Raw genomic sequence first — 17,600 nt, 5'->3', positions numbered from 1 at the left:
CCCAAATTCAGAGTCAATAATTTTAAGGGATTTGCTAGCGCCCATTGCAGAAGGAATTTCACAGATAGTCTGTCGCACATCAGACCAGCCCAAAGATCACTTTTCAGCAGATTTTGTCATCATTGATGAGGTTGCTGCGAAATGCCTTCTGCTATGGAAGCCAGCAAATCTCTAATTTTAAAAACAAATCAGGTTTGCTAGCGTCAATCGCAGAAGACATTTCGTGGATGGGCTGTTGCATGTGAGAGGCTCACATTTCAGCAGAAGACAGCCTTCTGCGATGGAAGCCAGCAAATCTCTAATTTTAAAAACAAATCAGCTTTGCTAGCGTCAATCGCAGAAGACATTTCGTGGACGGGCTGTTGCATGTGAGAAGCTCACATTTCAGCAGATTTTGTCTTCATTCACGAGGTGGCTGCTCTCACATGCAACAGCCCATCGGCTAACTAAATCCCTTCTACGATGACGCTAGCAAATCCCTTTGTACAAATAAGATTTTCCATTCACAAGTAGAGAAAGCTAAGGGAAAGCTGTGGTGATTGGTCGTGCCGTCATGATTGGGCAACAAAAGGTCCGGTTCCTTGTACTAAACTATTCAACCATGCATCTATAATCCATTCAACAATGGTTCCTTTGGTCCCACCTCACCATTTTGCCGTCCCTGCTTCGGCCATCTAGACTCTCCTCATCTTTCATTTCCATTCCCTCATCAGAATAAAAACCAGAGAGATAGAGATTCCTCTCTTCCTTGTTTCTGATTGATATGATGACTGTGATTTTGACAACGATACTGATTTGATTGTGCGTGAAAAAGGAGATTCGATCTCGAAATCAATCAATAGATCGATCAGGGTTGTGATGGCGGAGCTGGCACCTGCCCAAGTGTACGTACCGAAGAGTCTTCATGTTTGGAGGACTGTCCTAAAATGGATTACTTTTTTGTTCCAAATACTCCTTCAGATCCTTAGGGGTACCCCTCAGCTTCTCTCCTTTATCGGTCTCCGTTATCCTTTCCTCTCTTCTTCCCCTTCTTTCAAGCCCTTGCCTCTCGTTCAATTACCACTCTCAGACGAAACCCTAGTTCCAGCCCACCACGAGGATGAGGGGGATTTTGATGATCAGAATCATGATCGCGCCATCGATAAGCTCACGGTATGCAGTGTTGTGTTTATACTGTTTTATTTTTAATTTTTTGGAAGAGGGGAATTCTGAGTATTTTGTATAATCAATCTATTAGAGATCTTCCTTTAATTTTTGCTATGATCTGATGTTATTCTCTTTTGGTGGTGCTTCTACTTTTATTTTATTTTTTTTGTTCTTTTTAATTTGGTCGTTGCTATCGGGTTTTCTCATTTTTTTATTGGTCTTTATTCCCTCATTAGGAAGAGCAGTCTGGCTTTAGCGTTTTTTTTTTTTAAAATTTGATCCTTCTGATTGTTACTTTGATACGAACATCGTGGCATGTTTAGGGTGCTGAAAGGATATTGTAATTCTGTATTGTAGTGGGTATATGGTGCCATATCAATTGCTTGGTTGCCTCAATTGCGAAAATGGTCAGGACTTCTAGCTACTTAGCTAGTTGTCCATGCCACCGGTTTCGAGACTCAATGAGTAGGATTTATGGCTGATAAAGAAAGAGTTCATGGACGCATATGGTGTCGAAGCATGTTTTCAATGCTTGGAATTTCACATCTGTTCTGGTTGAGGTTTTTTGTTGAAATTACTCCAAGTTAGCAATTTGGTGGAACATTAAAAATGTGCCCTTGACATGCTATATTTGAAATTGAAGAGGTTGGATTTTAAGTGTTAAATAACCGATTCTCGACTATTATCCCATTCCCAACATGTGTTTTACTTCCCTGTTAGTCCAAACTTCCTATTTTGAAAGTATAACCAAGTTCTAGATGTTATGATACTGGCTGCCCCCATATCTCTAGAACTCTTCTACAGCTGCGTTTCCCCAAATTTTCTGTGTTCAATATACTTTGGGTATATTGTCATTTATGTGTTTCGCTCATTGTTTATTGTAGACTATGACCAAGCCGTTGCATAATTGCATTAACTATAATGACCTATTTGTATCTTTGCTTTGTTGTAACACACTTCAAATCTAATTTGGTGCCAAAGCAAGAGAGTTCTTGATTATCTCATGAAGATCATGAAGCCACTGGAAAAAACTAAGGGGTTTTTTCCTCTTGCCACGATCAACATGGACACATGCTACCATTAAAAAAAAAAACATGGACACATGTTAGCAATTGAGGATTTTCTCTTGCCTTGATCAACAAGGAGACCATTTGATTGTGAATAGGTATTTGATTGTAGATAATTACTAATTATTATTTTATTCATCTCATAAAGATTATAATGCGCCAGAGCAGCTGAGGACTTTCTCTTGCCTCATCAACATTGAGTAATTTGTTATGAAATTGTGAAAGCATCGGAGCAGCTAAGGATCTTCTCGTCAAGATTAACATGGAGATACATTTGGATGTTTGTTATTAGTCATCAATAATTTCTTTCATAATGATCACTAAGGCGTGGGAGCAACTGAGTTTTTTCTTTTTCCTTGATCAAAATTGAAATCCATTTGGCTGTGGATTTACTCACTGCATTGCAAAGGACCTCAGATAATCTCTTATCTGTGAGCCCACTTTATTCTTTGTGCTCTCGTGCAATCTTGTAGCTAACATGTTAAGTATCCTGCCTAGGGAGTACGTTCGTAATAATGGAACTCAAAGGAATTGACGTGGCCCCACACAAGTGGTGGAGCATATGGTTTAATTCGATGCAAAGAGAACAACCTTACCAGGAATTGACATGGGCCTGCACAATCGGTGGAGCATGTGGTTTAATTCGACGCAAAGAGAAAACCATCTTATTCGCGGCGCTTCTTGTGCATTGATGTGTCGCTCTTTGGTAGAGTCAATGGCCCATATGGTGATTTTCTTCTCGTTTACTTCTAAGGCTTTGGTCATTCATATGCTCACTCTTTGGGATCTAGAGGTTAATGCCACATTTGATTTCTTCATTATTGTAGGGTTGCTCTTTGCCCCTTCTTTCAGCTTAGGGAAAGTTCTTTAGAATTTGTGTTTGGTTGCTTCATCATGTTCTATTTAGAAATTGTGATTTTTCAGAGGCAAGAGGCATTGCTCTATCGCAGTTCTTATGGTCATTATATTTTTGGCAAGCATTGACAATGCTTATCAAGTTGTTAGTTGTGTAGAATTGAGGAGCAGCCAAAAAGCCTACATGAATAGTTCCCCACAACAAGAAAAATGATAAGGGAGATGGAAGCCTCCTCGAAATTTCTTAAGTTTAGATTTTGGTGGCTCTAGTCTTGGTGACCTTCATTCAACAAGTATTGTTGTTATTGCTAGTTATGGAGGTGTGGGAGATTAGCTTTTTCTGGGGCTGCGGGAGTGGAGGTTTCTAATGAGGATAGGTTTTTTTTACTAAGGCTAGTACTGGTAATACTTTTGAATCATTTTTGAGGCCTCCTTTATGATACAGGAAAAATACCTAATTTAGGGAAAATCTTACACAGCTAATGGGATTAAGACTTTAAGACAGTTTAGGGCTTACGCGAAAAACTAAAAGAACACTTAACAACTAACCTAGGGCTGGATTAACACCTAATTAATCTATGGACAACAACAATAATGAGACCTACATAGCATAAATAATTATAAAGATCATAACTAAGCATGAACTAAACCTTATACAAATCAATCAAAGGATAAATATTCGTAAGATGAATTGATAATAGAAGGATTAGTTCGAAACTAGGCCTACGAATGCAACCAATTAAAAGAACTAAAAGATAATGTAAGACCTATCAATTAGATGTAACAAAAGCATGAGAAATTAATAATAATCAATGAAGAAAAACAAAAAAAATGTCCAGCTGCAGGAATTTGGTCAAAATAGTCCAGATTTAGGTCGTAGGGGTATTTTGGTAATTTCTGCAAATCTGAAAATTGAAGAAAACTGCTGTCTAGATCTTAGGTAAAGGTTTATGTAGGTAAAATAAACGTAATTCTAGGGTTTAGGTTCTGATTTGATGGTAGCTTTAGGCTATGGATCTAGGTTTCCGGGCTCGAAAAGGGTAAGAACTTGAATAGGGTTCAAAAAGGTTTAAAAGTTGCGATTTTTGTGAGTTTTAGGTGAGGTTTAATCACCAAAACAATCCCTCAAAATCTCAAAACAAGATCTTGAAGAACAAGGGAGATCTATGGATTTTGGGTTTTTCTAGTTTTAGGGTTCAAGAACAAGGAAAATAGAAAATCTGATTTACTAACTTTGTTTGTGTTGATTTGATTGAAAAAATAGAAGAGAATAGATGAGAGGAGATGAGAGAAGATGGTTCCAAAGTCCAAACCACAAGAAGAAGAGAGAAGAAGAAAGCCCAAATTTCTGGCTTCACGCAAAACGTCAATTCTATTCAATATTCAAAAAGTCCCTTACGTTACTTTCATAAGATGTATTTATAAGAAAAGAAACTCTAGAAGATAACTTAAGACCTAAGCAACTAATCTTAACCATTCATCTAATCCAAAGTATACTAAATAAAGTTAAAAAGTAAAAACTTACCTAAAATAGTAATTCCATAATAGACCTATATCACTTCCTAAAAACACTCATAACTTGCTCAAATCACATCCAAATCATGTGATCTTGGGCTCATTAGATAGATAATTGAAAAGCCTTTCTAATAATACCAAAAACACGCCAAACAGATGAGATTTGATGCCTAAAAAGTAGGTTACAAATAAAATGACGAAAATAGGAAATAAATAATAAAAAAAGACACGCATGTCTGTGGCCCATGCTAGAGTCTCCACCATCAGTCTTGTCCTCGTCTGCGCTTGTAAACCTTGAATCCACGCCCATTGTTGATGTCCCCATCACTTTAATTGCGGGAGCCTCTTCTAAAATGATTAAGGGGATTAGTAATGGAAGGCAGTTTCTATGGTGCTTGAATATTTTGAAGAGATTAGTTATAGTGCTTTAGTTGAGATTAATGGAGGGAATCGGCTTTAATTTTGGTTCACCACTTTCTGATATCTACTTTGTGCTTTACTTGTTCTTGCTTCATTATCATGTTTTTTTCTTGCCTTGGTAAAGTTTTTCTTCGAAAGGAATGCAAGAAAGAAGATGGAGGCAATGTAATCTTCATTGCGGAACTTCAAATTCCCTTTGCTTCCATTTTCTCCAACACTCACAATAAAATTTGAATTGGTTTCCTGATCAAACTGGGGAAGTAGTGTGTAATTGTAGATGTCTCTAAATTCTTGGGATGTCTTATAGATGTGCCCTCCTAATTTCCTTTCAGGATATTTACTTAATTTTGTCTTCAGATTTTCATCTATTCGTCTAAAAATGTTAATTGAACTAACATGTTACAACATTTTCTTTGGTAGATACTCTCTAGTTGAGAAGGCCAAACATTGAGTTTGACCACCACCACGAGTAAATGGACTTGTTGCAAGTAAAATATTTGTTACAATTAGTACTGTAATAGTAGACTTGTTTGGCATTATTTCATAATGATCATTTTGTGCTTTTTCAAATTTCGGGCGTTTATTTTACTGCAGTGTTGTTGGACTGATTGTGCCGAGCTAATGTAAAATGTGTGTGATATTATTAGCTTTGTAATAGTAGACTTTTGGCATTATTTCATAAAGATCATGTTGTGCCTTTTCAAACTTCGGGTGTTTATTTTACTGCAATGTTGTTGGACTGATTTTGCCAGGCTAATTCCTCCATTTACTTTTATGTTGAGCATCTAAAATGTTTTAATTCATTATTGAGGAATATTTGTTTACGATTTCAAACCTGAAACTATATTTCAGTACCAAACACAGTTTAATTTTTAATATTTTATTTTCTTTTCCTGTTGTTGATCACGTTGGTTATAAAATCCTCCTAAATTCAACTCTTATGAATGTGACATTGGAAAAACATGCAGGTAGTGCTTGATTTGGATGAGACCCTGGTATGTGCATATGAGACGTCTAACTTGCCTGCCATTGTTCGTAATCAGGCTACAGAGGCTGGATTAAAGTGGTTTGAGCTGGAATGTGTATCTGTGGAGAGGGTTTGTCTATTAATAATTGTTATTCTCATTGTTTGGTTAACTTGTCTCATCCAATGAAAGAAACTTACTTGATCAGAAATTTTCTGGATTGAAGGAAGGTGAAGTAAAACAAAAGGTGAATCATGTCACAGTGTTCGAACGTCCTGGTTTGCATGAGTTTTTGCAACAGATTAGCGAATTTGCAGATCTTGTTCTCTTCACTGCTGGCCTCGAAGGTTTAAATTTTTCCAATCTGTTACCACTCCCTATGTCTTTACTTTGGTTGGTTTATTATTATTATTTTTTCATTTTATTAGATTTGTCATATTTGGATTGCCTTAACAGGTTATGCTAGACCACTTGTTGACAGAATAGACCTGGGAAATAGATTTTGTCTGCGACTTTATAGGCCTTCGACAGTTAGCACGTAAGATTTCCTTCCACCCAACAGATTTTGCAAAAATTCACTGTACTGGTCTCTCACTTTGAAGCAATGCTCATTATACTATATTTATTTCTATGGGTATTCAAATTGATAAGATGCTTGCATTTCTATGGCTATATCCAGTATGATAAGTGCTTTATGTTTAATTTTGCCTATGCTGATTAACTCTTCTCCATCCTGAAATCTATCTTTGAAATGCTGATGAAATTGGTGATTTAGTTAACTGTAATCCATCTGTTATCTGTATATGGAATACTGATGTGGTGATTATGGATTCTCTAACCTGCAAGAAATGGGGAAAATCGATTTATCATCTCTTCTGGTCTACAAAGTCAAGGGTATCTTCTGTTGCATAAATGTGTTTAAGTACACTCACTTCTATTTAAATGCTACAAAAAGCATCTTTTTCCGTACTCATTCACTAAAACTCATTGAAGTTAATTTCACTTTTGTCTCTATTTATTTTTCTTTCTTTTTTAGCTCTCTCCATTTGAAATCATCAGCTTATAATTTATTTGAGCTATGTTGACCAAATCACTACGTCAACTCCTTGAGTCAGTTCAGTCATGAATTTTCACGCATCTCATCATGTTGAACCAAGTCTCTTTTAGGGTTATTGGGTTGTTTGGAGGAGGTGTGTATTTCACCTAACATTGTGGATTGTAGGACTTGGAAGCAAATGGAGGTCTCTCTATGCGGTCTTCCTTTTGCAAGCTTTTTGGGTTGAAAAGGCAAGCTTCCCCTTGGTATTGTATTTGGAAAATTCGGGTGCACCTGGAGTTCAAGCTTCTGGGTGCACGGTTGTCCTTGAGAAAATCAACTCTATTGATATCGTGAGAACGAGATGTCGTTTGGTCAAAATTTGTGTGGTGTATGATGGAAGAGGAATCTTGCTGTAATCTCTTCGTCAATTGCTTTTTCGATAGGAAAGTTTGGATTTTGGACTGCAATTCTTTCTTTCTTTGGTACGACCTGGGTTTTTTTTTGGATCCCTTCTTCTATCTTCTAGAGTAGTGGTACTGTAGCCACGTGGTGAAAAGGACATTTTTTGTGAAGCATGGCTCCTTTTGCAGTGGGATTTTCTGTTTGGAAAGAAAGAAATAGAAGAACTTTCTAAGGACACTTCAGGGGCTAGAATCATATGGTAGTAAGTGCTCAATCCTGAATTGAGCTGCGGGAAACGTGCAGTTGATTGCACTCGTTCCAAGAATATTGTTAAGAAGTGGGACATCTGGTAAGAGGATGATGTGCTGGAATCCTCCACTGCGATACGTAATCAAGATTAATTTTGATGTGAATGCTGTGGGGAACCCGAGGTCTGTGGGGATCATAGGCTTGTTTTTTTTTGGGCAATGTATGGGAGTTGTCTTAGTACTGATTGAGATTGTTGGTTTTGATGAAGCCGAAATTGAAGCCCTAATTTTCAAGTTGAGATTTTCGTGCAGCTCTCCAAAGGAGGAGCCGCAAGGAGGTACGACTCTTCCCCTCCTCTCTTCTTCCTCCCACTACTTCTCTCTCCTCATCTACTTTCCCCTCTTTCTCTTCCCACTTCTCTTCCCTTCCTCTCCCTGCCCTCGTTCACTCTTCCCCCTTTTCTCACTTCCTCTTGTCTGCCAGCCACCTTTTCTGCACATTGTGCGGCCGGCAGTGACTCCCCCCCCTTTACCCTTTTACCCCTTTCCCTTGCATAATACCAAGGCACTGTGTCTGTTGCTTCCTCTTCAAACCTGCTTTAACATTTAACTTTCACTATTTCCCTTCCTACCCTTCCCTTTCTGTTTTCCTTTTTCTACCTTGCTGGAACTGCTGTCCTAGCAGTGGTAATCCAACATCATTCCCTTCACACTGCTAAGTTGCTGATCCGGCTATTCCTTCGCCATTTTTATCACCTCTCCCATCACTTTTACACAATATTGGTGGCTGGTACAATTTGTGAATGGATCAGGGTTTCTAGACCTTCTCAACCGCTCTCTTGGATCTCCATTGCATGAGTTCTTAGGTTGATGGGCTTCTCTACTTGGGTGAGACCTTTTCTTTATCGCATTGAATCTGTTTTATGCTCTTGATACACTTTCACCCTCAGGATTGCCACCCCTACATTACTCTACTCCTTGTGACCCATAAGTGGTGACTTTTGGGCCCTAGATTTCTTTTCTTTCGCATTTATCATATTGCATTCAGACCCTTGTTTATATTGTAGTTATTTATACACATCATATTGCATTCCGACGCTCGCGACGGCGTCGGAAATACAGCCTCCCCACCCACCGGAAAATTTAGGCTGGGGATCCGTTGAACCTATGGGACCTACCCCATTGATTTCAAACTTCAAATTTCAAATATCACTACCTGTCTGAAACGTCAAATCTCGCTCGGGGTACGGATTCCCCCTCCTTTTTATCTATCGATGGGAAAGTGTTAAAATTGAAGGGGACCCATCATAAGCGCCACTCTGGGCGTGTCAGCTTTTTTCGCTCCTGGTCGAGGAAGGGAAGATTTGTGGAGGTAAGGAAAAACTTGGGAGCCGCCAGATCTGGGATTCCCAAATCTTTTCCGGAAAGTTGTAATTCTAAAGCTGGTTGCGCAGGGAAATACAAGCCTAGAGTGGCAGTCGCGGATTTTCAGGGGGGGGGGCCCTTTTAGGAATCCATCAAAGGAAAAGGTAGGTCCTTCCTTGGAGCCTATTCCAGAAAGAGTAGAAGTACCCATGATAAAAGGTGATAGTTTTGGTGGGGCCATCTTGCTTCGTAAAGCCTGCGTCTCCTGTGGATGAGGTGTCCCTCATGATTTAGGCTGGGTTTAGATTGGAACTGGTTGGGGAAAAGGTTTTTGCAATATTCTATTTCCTTTACCTGGGGATTGAAACTGTGGTGACGTTGACCGGTAGAGGAGTGATTATCCTTATTAATGAAAGGAGTACCTGTGTGATCATTTCTTGGAATAATCGTTCAAGGTACTAAGAATATTGATTAAAATATTCAGTCTTGGGTCTTAATATACTTTGGGAAGAGGAAAAGAAAGGTTTGCTCATACATGAGCAATGACTCTTATGGTGCCATCACTATTCATACGTGACGGAAGGAGGCTCTTTCACGCCTCATTAAATGATAGTCGGAACGCTTGGCCTATGGCCAGTGGCCTGCTTGAGGCGGTTCATCTCCCTCCAAATTATAAAAAGTTCTGGAAATACATTTGTATTCCAAATGGAGTTCTCAAATGAATTACCTTCTTCACGTCCCTCTTCCTCGACTTCCTTAGAGTTGAGTCGGAAAAGGAAGAGGTCAGTGGATTTTATCGAGATGGAAATTGCTTTAGAGAGGATCAAAGTTTTGAAATTATAACGAGGGGCTAGCCTCTAAGTCTTTGCCAACCCCTAGGGAAATCATTAGGGACTTCTTGAAGCAACAGTGGAGACTCTTTAAAGAGTCAGCTAAAAGAAGACCGGAGGTTTTCTATAGTATGACAGGTTTGCGAAATGTTAAAGATACTCACTCCCCCATGCACAAGCATCCCTTCTTTATCAAGATGATGGTGGATGAAAGGGAGGCAAGGTGTTCTCGTTGGGTGGATGATAAGGAGACGGGGATTAAAAAACTGGAGGCTATGATTAAGAGGAAGTGGGCATTTGATAGTTAGAATCCATCGGCGGAGGAGCTTCGGGCTAATAGTCTTGACGACGAGGTATTTCTTACTGAAATTGAAACGCTCCTTTCGGATTTACAGAAATGTTCTGAAATCTATTGATGTCTACAGGACTTAAGGAATAGGGTAAAAGTTTTTGTAAAAGAAGAAGAGGGTATTGGTTAGTAGGTGGGATGGAGTTGTTGTGGGCGCCTCCCATGTTCAGAAATTTCTAGTGGCCCAAAAGATTGTAGATATGATAGGGACTACTGGTCCCTGGTCTATGTAATCTCCTTTTTTGAATATAATATAATTAATTGTCGCTTTAAAAAAAAATACACATCTTATTCCCTTTGATGAGAATTGTTATTATCAGAGTTTGTTTGAGACTAGACTACAAGTTCCTTTGTTGGGTTATCTTAGTTACCAATATAAAGTAGGCATACTTTGCGGGTTGATTGTTTTCGAATGTTTTAATCTGATTTTTTCTTAGTATGGTTTGAACTTTGAACTACTTTAATTTCAAAGTTTCACCCATCAAGCTCCTAAGGTTCCCATGAATCACCCGCAAACCTCCAGGCTTGCACCACAATACCTTTTTCATTGGAAAGGAAGACCTTTATGTGACTGCATGGATCACTACTGAAGAGTTCCAATGAATTAATTACGATCTCTATGACTACTGTCACTCAATTTGTTTGATTGGGTTGAATTCTTTTAAGCCGGGGAGAGACGACAATGATGAACTTAATGTCTGCAACCGTAGGAGCAAGAAGGGACAAAACCATTATTTCTAAGATATCCAGGTCAAAGAAGTCAGCCCCAAGCTTTGGTTTGGAGCTCAGATTTAACCGACACTTTGAATTTGCTGCTGACACACGTACCAAGACATCAACACTCCATTTGATACTTGCAAGCGTACTACTAGCAGTGTCAGACTTAATGTGTGCATGTCGATATGTTTTTATAAAATGTCAAGCGTAAAATAATGTTTAATGTTTTACTATCGAATATTGTGTCTACCTCCTCTTTTATTATGAACTCTTCTTTAGCTCTTTGTTATACTCCCCTCTCTCCACAAAATCTAAAACCCTAAACAGAGATTTTATATGATGAGTGGGCATACAAACACGAAATGGCGGTACCACGCTTGATATTTGATCTAATAGAAGCTCACTTTTTGAGAAGTTGCTGTTGGATCAAATATCAATGGTGGTACTTCCATCATAACACCTTTATGTGTTTGTATGCCACTTCATATAACTTCTCCCCTAAACAAACTCTTCTTCCAATATTTTTTTTTGAAATACGATAGAAGTATATTAAGATCATACGAAGAATACATACATGGACCAGTAGTCCCGTAAGTATTACACTGTATGAAGACCTGGATTAATCCAGATCGAAAAAACCAAAAAAGATAATTATAAAACCAACGATTGGCCCTCGCAACCGTCTCCCATGTCCACCAAAAGTAGATTTGAATTCATCACTCGCCAACTAACTTCCAAAAAGAAAACTTCCCATATCCAAGCAGTTTCAAGAATACTACTTGATGGGGGCCAAAAACTCCCCCACTCACAGAACGACAAGTGGCATCAAAGCAAAAGCCACAGGCCCATTACCCAACAAGGGGCAATAAAGTCATTACAGTCTGAAAAAGGAAAGATCAAGTGTAAACCTTGCCCAATCACAATCCAGCACCTGTCCAAGGGCATAAAGGAAAAGGGCAAAGTTTGATCCACCTACAGGCTGACACCTGTCCCCCAGGGTAAAAGGGTAATCCAATACCCAAGACTCCACTATAAAAGGCTAGGTAAGGGTCTGAATCCCAAAATTTACTATTCATAGTAGACTTTCCTTATCTGTTGCACCCACTGACTTAAGCATCGAAGGGCCTTCCCGGAGTAATTACTCCAGGTTGGTCGTCTGACCGTTTGCTACCTTGCGTAGGACCACTTCAGCTCTGTTCGTGGTACAGGTTTGCCTCAGCTCTTCCCAAGCCACCTAAGCAGATCACCAATTTTGACCGCAACAGATTGGCGTCATCTGTGGGACCTAGATAAGAAGTCATCACAGATCTAAAACATGGATATTAGGAAGAGCGGCCGAGCAGGGTCCAACCTAGCTGCGCTCCGGCGTCCAGGAACATCCCTCAGGCCCCGCGCCTTGCCTCTCAATTAGTGATCCCTCCTCCTCCAATGGAAAGGCAGCCCTCAGTTCCTCTCGAACCCCACGCACCAGCGACATCACCTACTATTGAACAATATCATGCGCTGGTCCAACAGATGGCTACCTGAGCAAAGCAGTACAGGAATTTAGTTCAGCATCCTCTACCTCAACCTCATGCTTGACAGGAAAGCCCGCCCATTCAGCAAAGGAGGGCTAACTCCGGGCTACAACATATACCAAATGCCTACGAACAATGTCCACGATCATCAGGACGTGAACCCTGTCCTGAAGGAATACCGACATCTTCGGCTCATCACCATCCTCCCCAAAGTCCCTTTCGGGCCACTCAAAATAGTTATCCAGGCGAACCAGAAACAAGATACCTTAGAGTGGAAAAGTTGGCCTACTCATTCGTCATGGCCGCCCGCAAGCTCAGGCCATACTTCTAGGCTCACACAGTCAAGGTTTTGACCGACTAGCCTCTTAGACAAATCCTGCACAAATCGGATGCGTCGGGGCGACTGGTGAGATTGTTGGTAGAACTCAGTGAGTTCGATATTCAATACCAACCGCGACCAACGATAAAAGCCCTGGTTCTAGCAGATTTCATCGTAGAGTGCACTCTACCGACGCCTCCCCTTGAGGAAAAGACCAATGTAGAAAGCTACATCCAACCTTCGAGTGCAGAGGGCACAACTACACTCAAGGGCAAGAACAAGAATCCAAGGCATTAAGCCCGGACATCTTGAGTTTGGTTAAAATCTCTCACACCCCGGGTACAACCCTAGGGTAGAGGTAAAACCAAATCCAAAAAATAAGAAAACACAAAGAGTCAAGGCATTAAGCCCGAACATCTTGAGTTCGGTTAAAATCTCTCTCACCCGAGTATAACCCTAGGGTAGAGGTAAAACCAAATCCAAAAAATAAGAAAACTCAAAGAATCCAAGGCATTAAGTCCAGGCATCTTGAGTTCGGTTAAAATCTCTCACACTCCGGGTACAACCCCAGGGTAGAGGTAAAACCAAAACCAAAAAATAAGAAAACTCAAAGAGTCTAAGGCATTAAGCCCGGACATCTTGAGTTCGGTTAAAATCTCTCACACCCCGGGTATAACCCTAGGTAGAGGTAAAACCAAATCCAAAAAATAAGAAAACTCGAAAAGTCTAAGGCACCGAACATCTTGAGTTCTGTTAAAATCTCTCACACCCCGGGTATAACCCTAGGGTAGACGAAAAACCAAATCTAAAATATGAGGAAAACTCACAAAGTCCATGGCATTGAGCCCGGACGTCATGAGTTCGGTTACATCCCCAACACTCCGAGCATGACCTTGAAGTGGGGACAAAACCTAATCCAAAAAAAAATAAGAAAACTCAAAAAGCCCAAGGCATTGAGCCCGGGCGTCTTGAGTTCGGTTCCATCCCCAACACTTCAAAGAACAACAACCCCGAAGTAGGGAAGAATCCGAGCTTGCAAAATAAGAGAACTTAAGACAAAGTATTGGGCACGGATATCACGGGCTCAACATGAATTCAATCACATCTCACATACAGAAAGAACCGAAGAGCGAGCTACCATCATAAGCGAAAAGCAAGAATAAGCTTTCCATTCATCGACAAAAAGAGGAGTACATTCAGTGGGCTTCTGGGCCAGATACAAAAATAAAAAAAAAGGGGAGAGAGCAACAAGCCACGAAGTCCTAAGTCTCGGCATTCTTCTCCTGCTCAGGGGGAGGAGTAGAGGCAGGAGCAACATACTCGGCATCCGCGGCGCGGGAGTTGATTGGATGAATGTCGACCTCCTCTAATGAAACATCAGGATGCTGCTCAGCAACGAGGGCCTTGCAATCGTCAAACGCCTTAGTATAAGACTCAGCCGCTAGAAGATAAAGCTCGTCTTCCTTGGCCTTCATTGCGGCGGCCTTTTCGTGCGCGAGCTCCTTCAACCTCGCCCTGTATCTCTCGAAATCAGTGTTATACTTCACTTCAGAATCAGCCAAAGCCTTTTTCAGCCGCTCAATCTCGATGTCCTGACCACGGACATCTTGCGCGATCTTAAGACCTTCCTTCTTCAAGTCGCCAATCTCAGTGTTAAGACTGGTGATCGTCGCCGAAGTCTTCCTAGACTTCATAGCAATGTCTCCCGCCCAGATCTGCACAACGTACAGAGAAGAGCACAAACCCTCAATACTTAACTCCAAGGGCCGGTCTTAGGCTTCTGCCTTGTCCTTGGGAAGGTGACTCTTGAGGACGATCTCTTTTGCGACGCGTGGCTCGCCCAGGCCCTTGTCCCTCTTCAATACAGCCCATTTCAGACGAAAAACTGGGTCCTTGTCACCGAAGATGTTGCCCGCAACCTCCACTTGCTCACTGGCGGAATGCTCCTGACCCATATACAAAACTCGGAGAGGCGAAGGAGATTTGCTTCCCAAACTATGACTGCCTGTCTTGCTTGGCCGCGGCTTCTCAGTGATGACCGCATCGGGCGGCCTCTTCTTTTGGTTACCTCGTCCTGCCCCTCCCTGAGGAATGGTTCCACCTCGGGCGAGCGCCGTCACCTTGTCCATTGCTGACGAACTTGCCATCTCTGCCAACGATGATAAAAGACAAGTATGAGAAATCGGCTATTCAAAAGAACAAGGATAAAAGCAGATAGATCAGTGCCAAATCGCCCTAAGACACCTACGTGCTTTTGTGGCAGAACTGACTTCGATCTCCGCTAAAGTTTGTTCGTTGATGAACTCTTTCCAATGGACCGCACCATGACTGCAAATGGCCTTAAACACCTCCAAGTCCTCCCCTTCTAAGGTTGGAGGTCGGCTAAGGGCCTTGGTGTTAGGTCGCGACCAATTCGTAGGTATTGACCAGCCTTCTCTTTGAGAAATGAAGAAAAACCTATTCTTCCACCCATGAATGGAAATGGGTTTCTCCTTAGCCATTTTCACAAAAACCTATTCTTCCACCCATGAATGGAAATGGGTTTCTCCTTAGCCATTTTCACGTCGGCGCTGACTTATTTAGATCCAGCCACCACCTTGATGTCTCTTCAAAGAAGCACAACTCCTGAACAATCTCAATGAAGGCACTTTCTGAAGCTTCACTCTGACTATGTACATAAAGCCGATCAGAATTCGCCACGAGTTCAGGGCAACCGAGGCCGGGGCCAATCTATAATACCGAAGGACCTCGGCCAGAAAAGGATTGACGGGGATGAAGACACTTCCCCAGTTTGGATAGCCACTCTTCAGTTCGGACAATGCAATTCGTACCTAGAAAGGTTCCGGCACCCGGTGATAAGAGCCTTTTACAGAGAGCCACGTAACTGGAACCCGATCCAACTACAGGATGAACTGATGCCCAAGAAAGCTACTCGACCTGCTTCCCCAAGTCGAACACGTTGACTTAAGGAACCGGGAGCCAACTGATGGGGGCAAAAAAATCCCCCACTCACAGAACGACAAGTGGCATCAAAGCAAAGCCACGGGCCCATTACCCAACAAGGGGCAATAAAGTCATCACAGTCTGAAAAAGGAAAGGTCAAGTGTAAACCTTGCCAAATCACAATCCAGCACCTGTCCAAGGGCATAAAGGAAAAGGGCAAAGTTTGATTCACCTACAGGTGCACACCTGTCCCCAAGGGTAAAAGGGTAATCTAATACCCAAGACTCCACTATAAAAGGCCTCCTAAGGCTCAAAGGTAAGGGTCCGAATCCCAAAATTTACTATTCATAGTAGACTTTCCTTATCTGTTGCACCCACTGACTTAAGCATCGGAGGGCCTTCTCGGAGTAACCACTCCGGGTTGGTCGTCTGACCGTTTGCTACCTTGCTTAGGACCACTTCAGCTCTGTTCGTGGTACATGCCTGCCTCATCTCTTCCCAAGCCACCTAAGCATATCACCAATTTTGACTGCAACACTACTAAAACCATTGCGATGATCCCCCTTCTCATATGCCCGGACATACTACCAAATTTCTTAATGCTCTTCCTAGGATGAGCATTTCTTTAGATCAGACAAAAGTCCTTCTATTTCAGCACTAAAATCCTCCTCATCAAAGTTAGAAGCTGGTGCTTCTTTGGAACTCGGGTCCAGTGCCTCAAGGGCTCTTTTCTTGCTTATCATCGCCTTCAGTTTCTTGATTCCTGATTCCTTGTCTTCTTCCCATCTTGACCCCCTTGACGATTTTTCCTCCTCCAAAGCCTTGATGAAGAAGGGATGCTTATGCATCGGGAGTGGGTTTCCTTAACGTTATGTGACCCAGAAACAGTAAAAAATACATCGGGCCTCCTATTAGCGGCCTCTTTAAAAAGCTTCCATTGCCTTTTCAAGAAGTTCTTGATGGTTTCTCTCGGTGTGGGGACTTCTTTAGAAGCCACTTCTTCAGAGTAAACCATTGCTTGAAGCCTTTTTAACGTATCCTCTCTCTCCTGTAACTCCATGGGGTGCTTCCTCTTCCGGCCCGCCATGGAAGAGGATTGGGGTGAAGTATCGTTCATGTTTTCCATTGATTATCTCAAATGTTTTCCTTTCACTTTGTTTTCAATCGAAAGGACGATAATTCCTTAATATGTAGATCACCGCCACAAAGGGACCTCTGACCAAGGGACATGTGTACATATACATACTCCTCTTTGCGTATAAGAAACTCATCCTGGCATAAATGCCCATTAATGGCGCCGAATTACTCATTGGTGCCCGGCCCAACCCCAGGAAACCTTTTCGACTTCCCATGATGAGGGATACTTTCGAGAGATCAATACTTAAGTAATAGTTAGCTTTAAATGCTTCTCCCAATAAACGAATACCCCTGTCCTTCCTCAAATTAAAGGTGATTATTCCTTAGTAACATCTGCCTTAAAAGCTTATAGCTACTACCAATGGATAAGTACAAAACCAGCATATATATACCTTCTCCGAATCCCTCCCAAAACCAACCACCGAGATTTTGGGGGGTCCCAAATAGACTTTTTTTGCACGCAACACTTACCATTGAGATTTGAGAAACCCTTTCAGGATTCACAAGGGTCACAGCCGCATTTTTCTTTTTATTCTCGGAGACCTTCCTCACTGGGATCCAGAACAGTGGGTATATGGCTGGCTTGAATAGGTTGAAAGTTTGATGATCCCGAGGCACCTCCATCAGTCACAGGAGGGATCAAACCGGGGTGAAGATCTTCCTGAATATTGTCAGACACTGCTGTTGAGCAGTGAAATTTGAAATTTGAATTCAGAGAAGCGGGCCCCAGGGGAACGGCTCTCCTTCCCTGAATGTCCAGAGCGGA

The 17,600-nt window shown here is 41.5% G+C and overlaps 1 protein-coding gene across 1 annotated transcript in view; it reads left to right on the top strand.

The window, feature by feature from the left end:
- Positions 1-514: 514 nt before the first annotated feature.
- The window catches only part of LOC143880240 (Haloacid dehalogenase-like hydrolase (HAD) superfamily protein), a 28,871-nt gene continuing 11,785 nt past the window's right edge, over positions 515-17,600 (top strand). Inside the window, exons 1-4 of the mRNA XM_077383069.1 lie at positions 515-1,152; positions 5,972-6,100; positions 6,195-6,315; positions 6,425-6,506. Of these exons, the coding sequence (XP_077239184.1) occupies positions 859-1,152; positions 5,972-6,100; positions 6,195-6,315; positions 6,425-6,506 (626 nt within the window). The 5' untranslated portion in view covers positions 515-858. The remainder of the gene's footprint in view (positions 1,153-5,971; positions 6,101-6,194; positions 6,316-6,424; positions 6,507-17,600) is intronic.

The sequence above is a fragment of the Tasmannia lanceolata genome, unplaced genomic scaffold (genome assembly GCF_043159265.1).
Source record: "Tasmannia lanceolata isolate RefF3 unplaced genomic scaffold, GAP_Taslan_0.1 ptg000006l, whole genome shotgun sequence".
Lineage (NCBI taxonomy): Eukaryota > Viridiplantae > Streptophyta > Magnoliopsida > Canellales > Winteraceae > Tasmannia > Tasmannia lanceolata.
The sequence above is the reverse complement of the archived record's forward strand: the minus strand, read 5'-3'. Positions and strand labels throughout refer to the sequence as shown.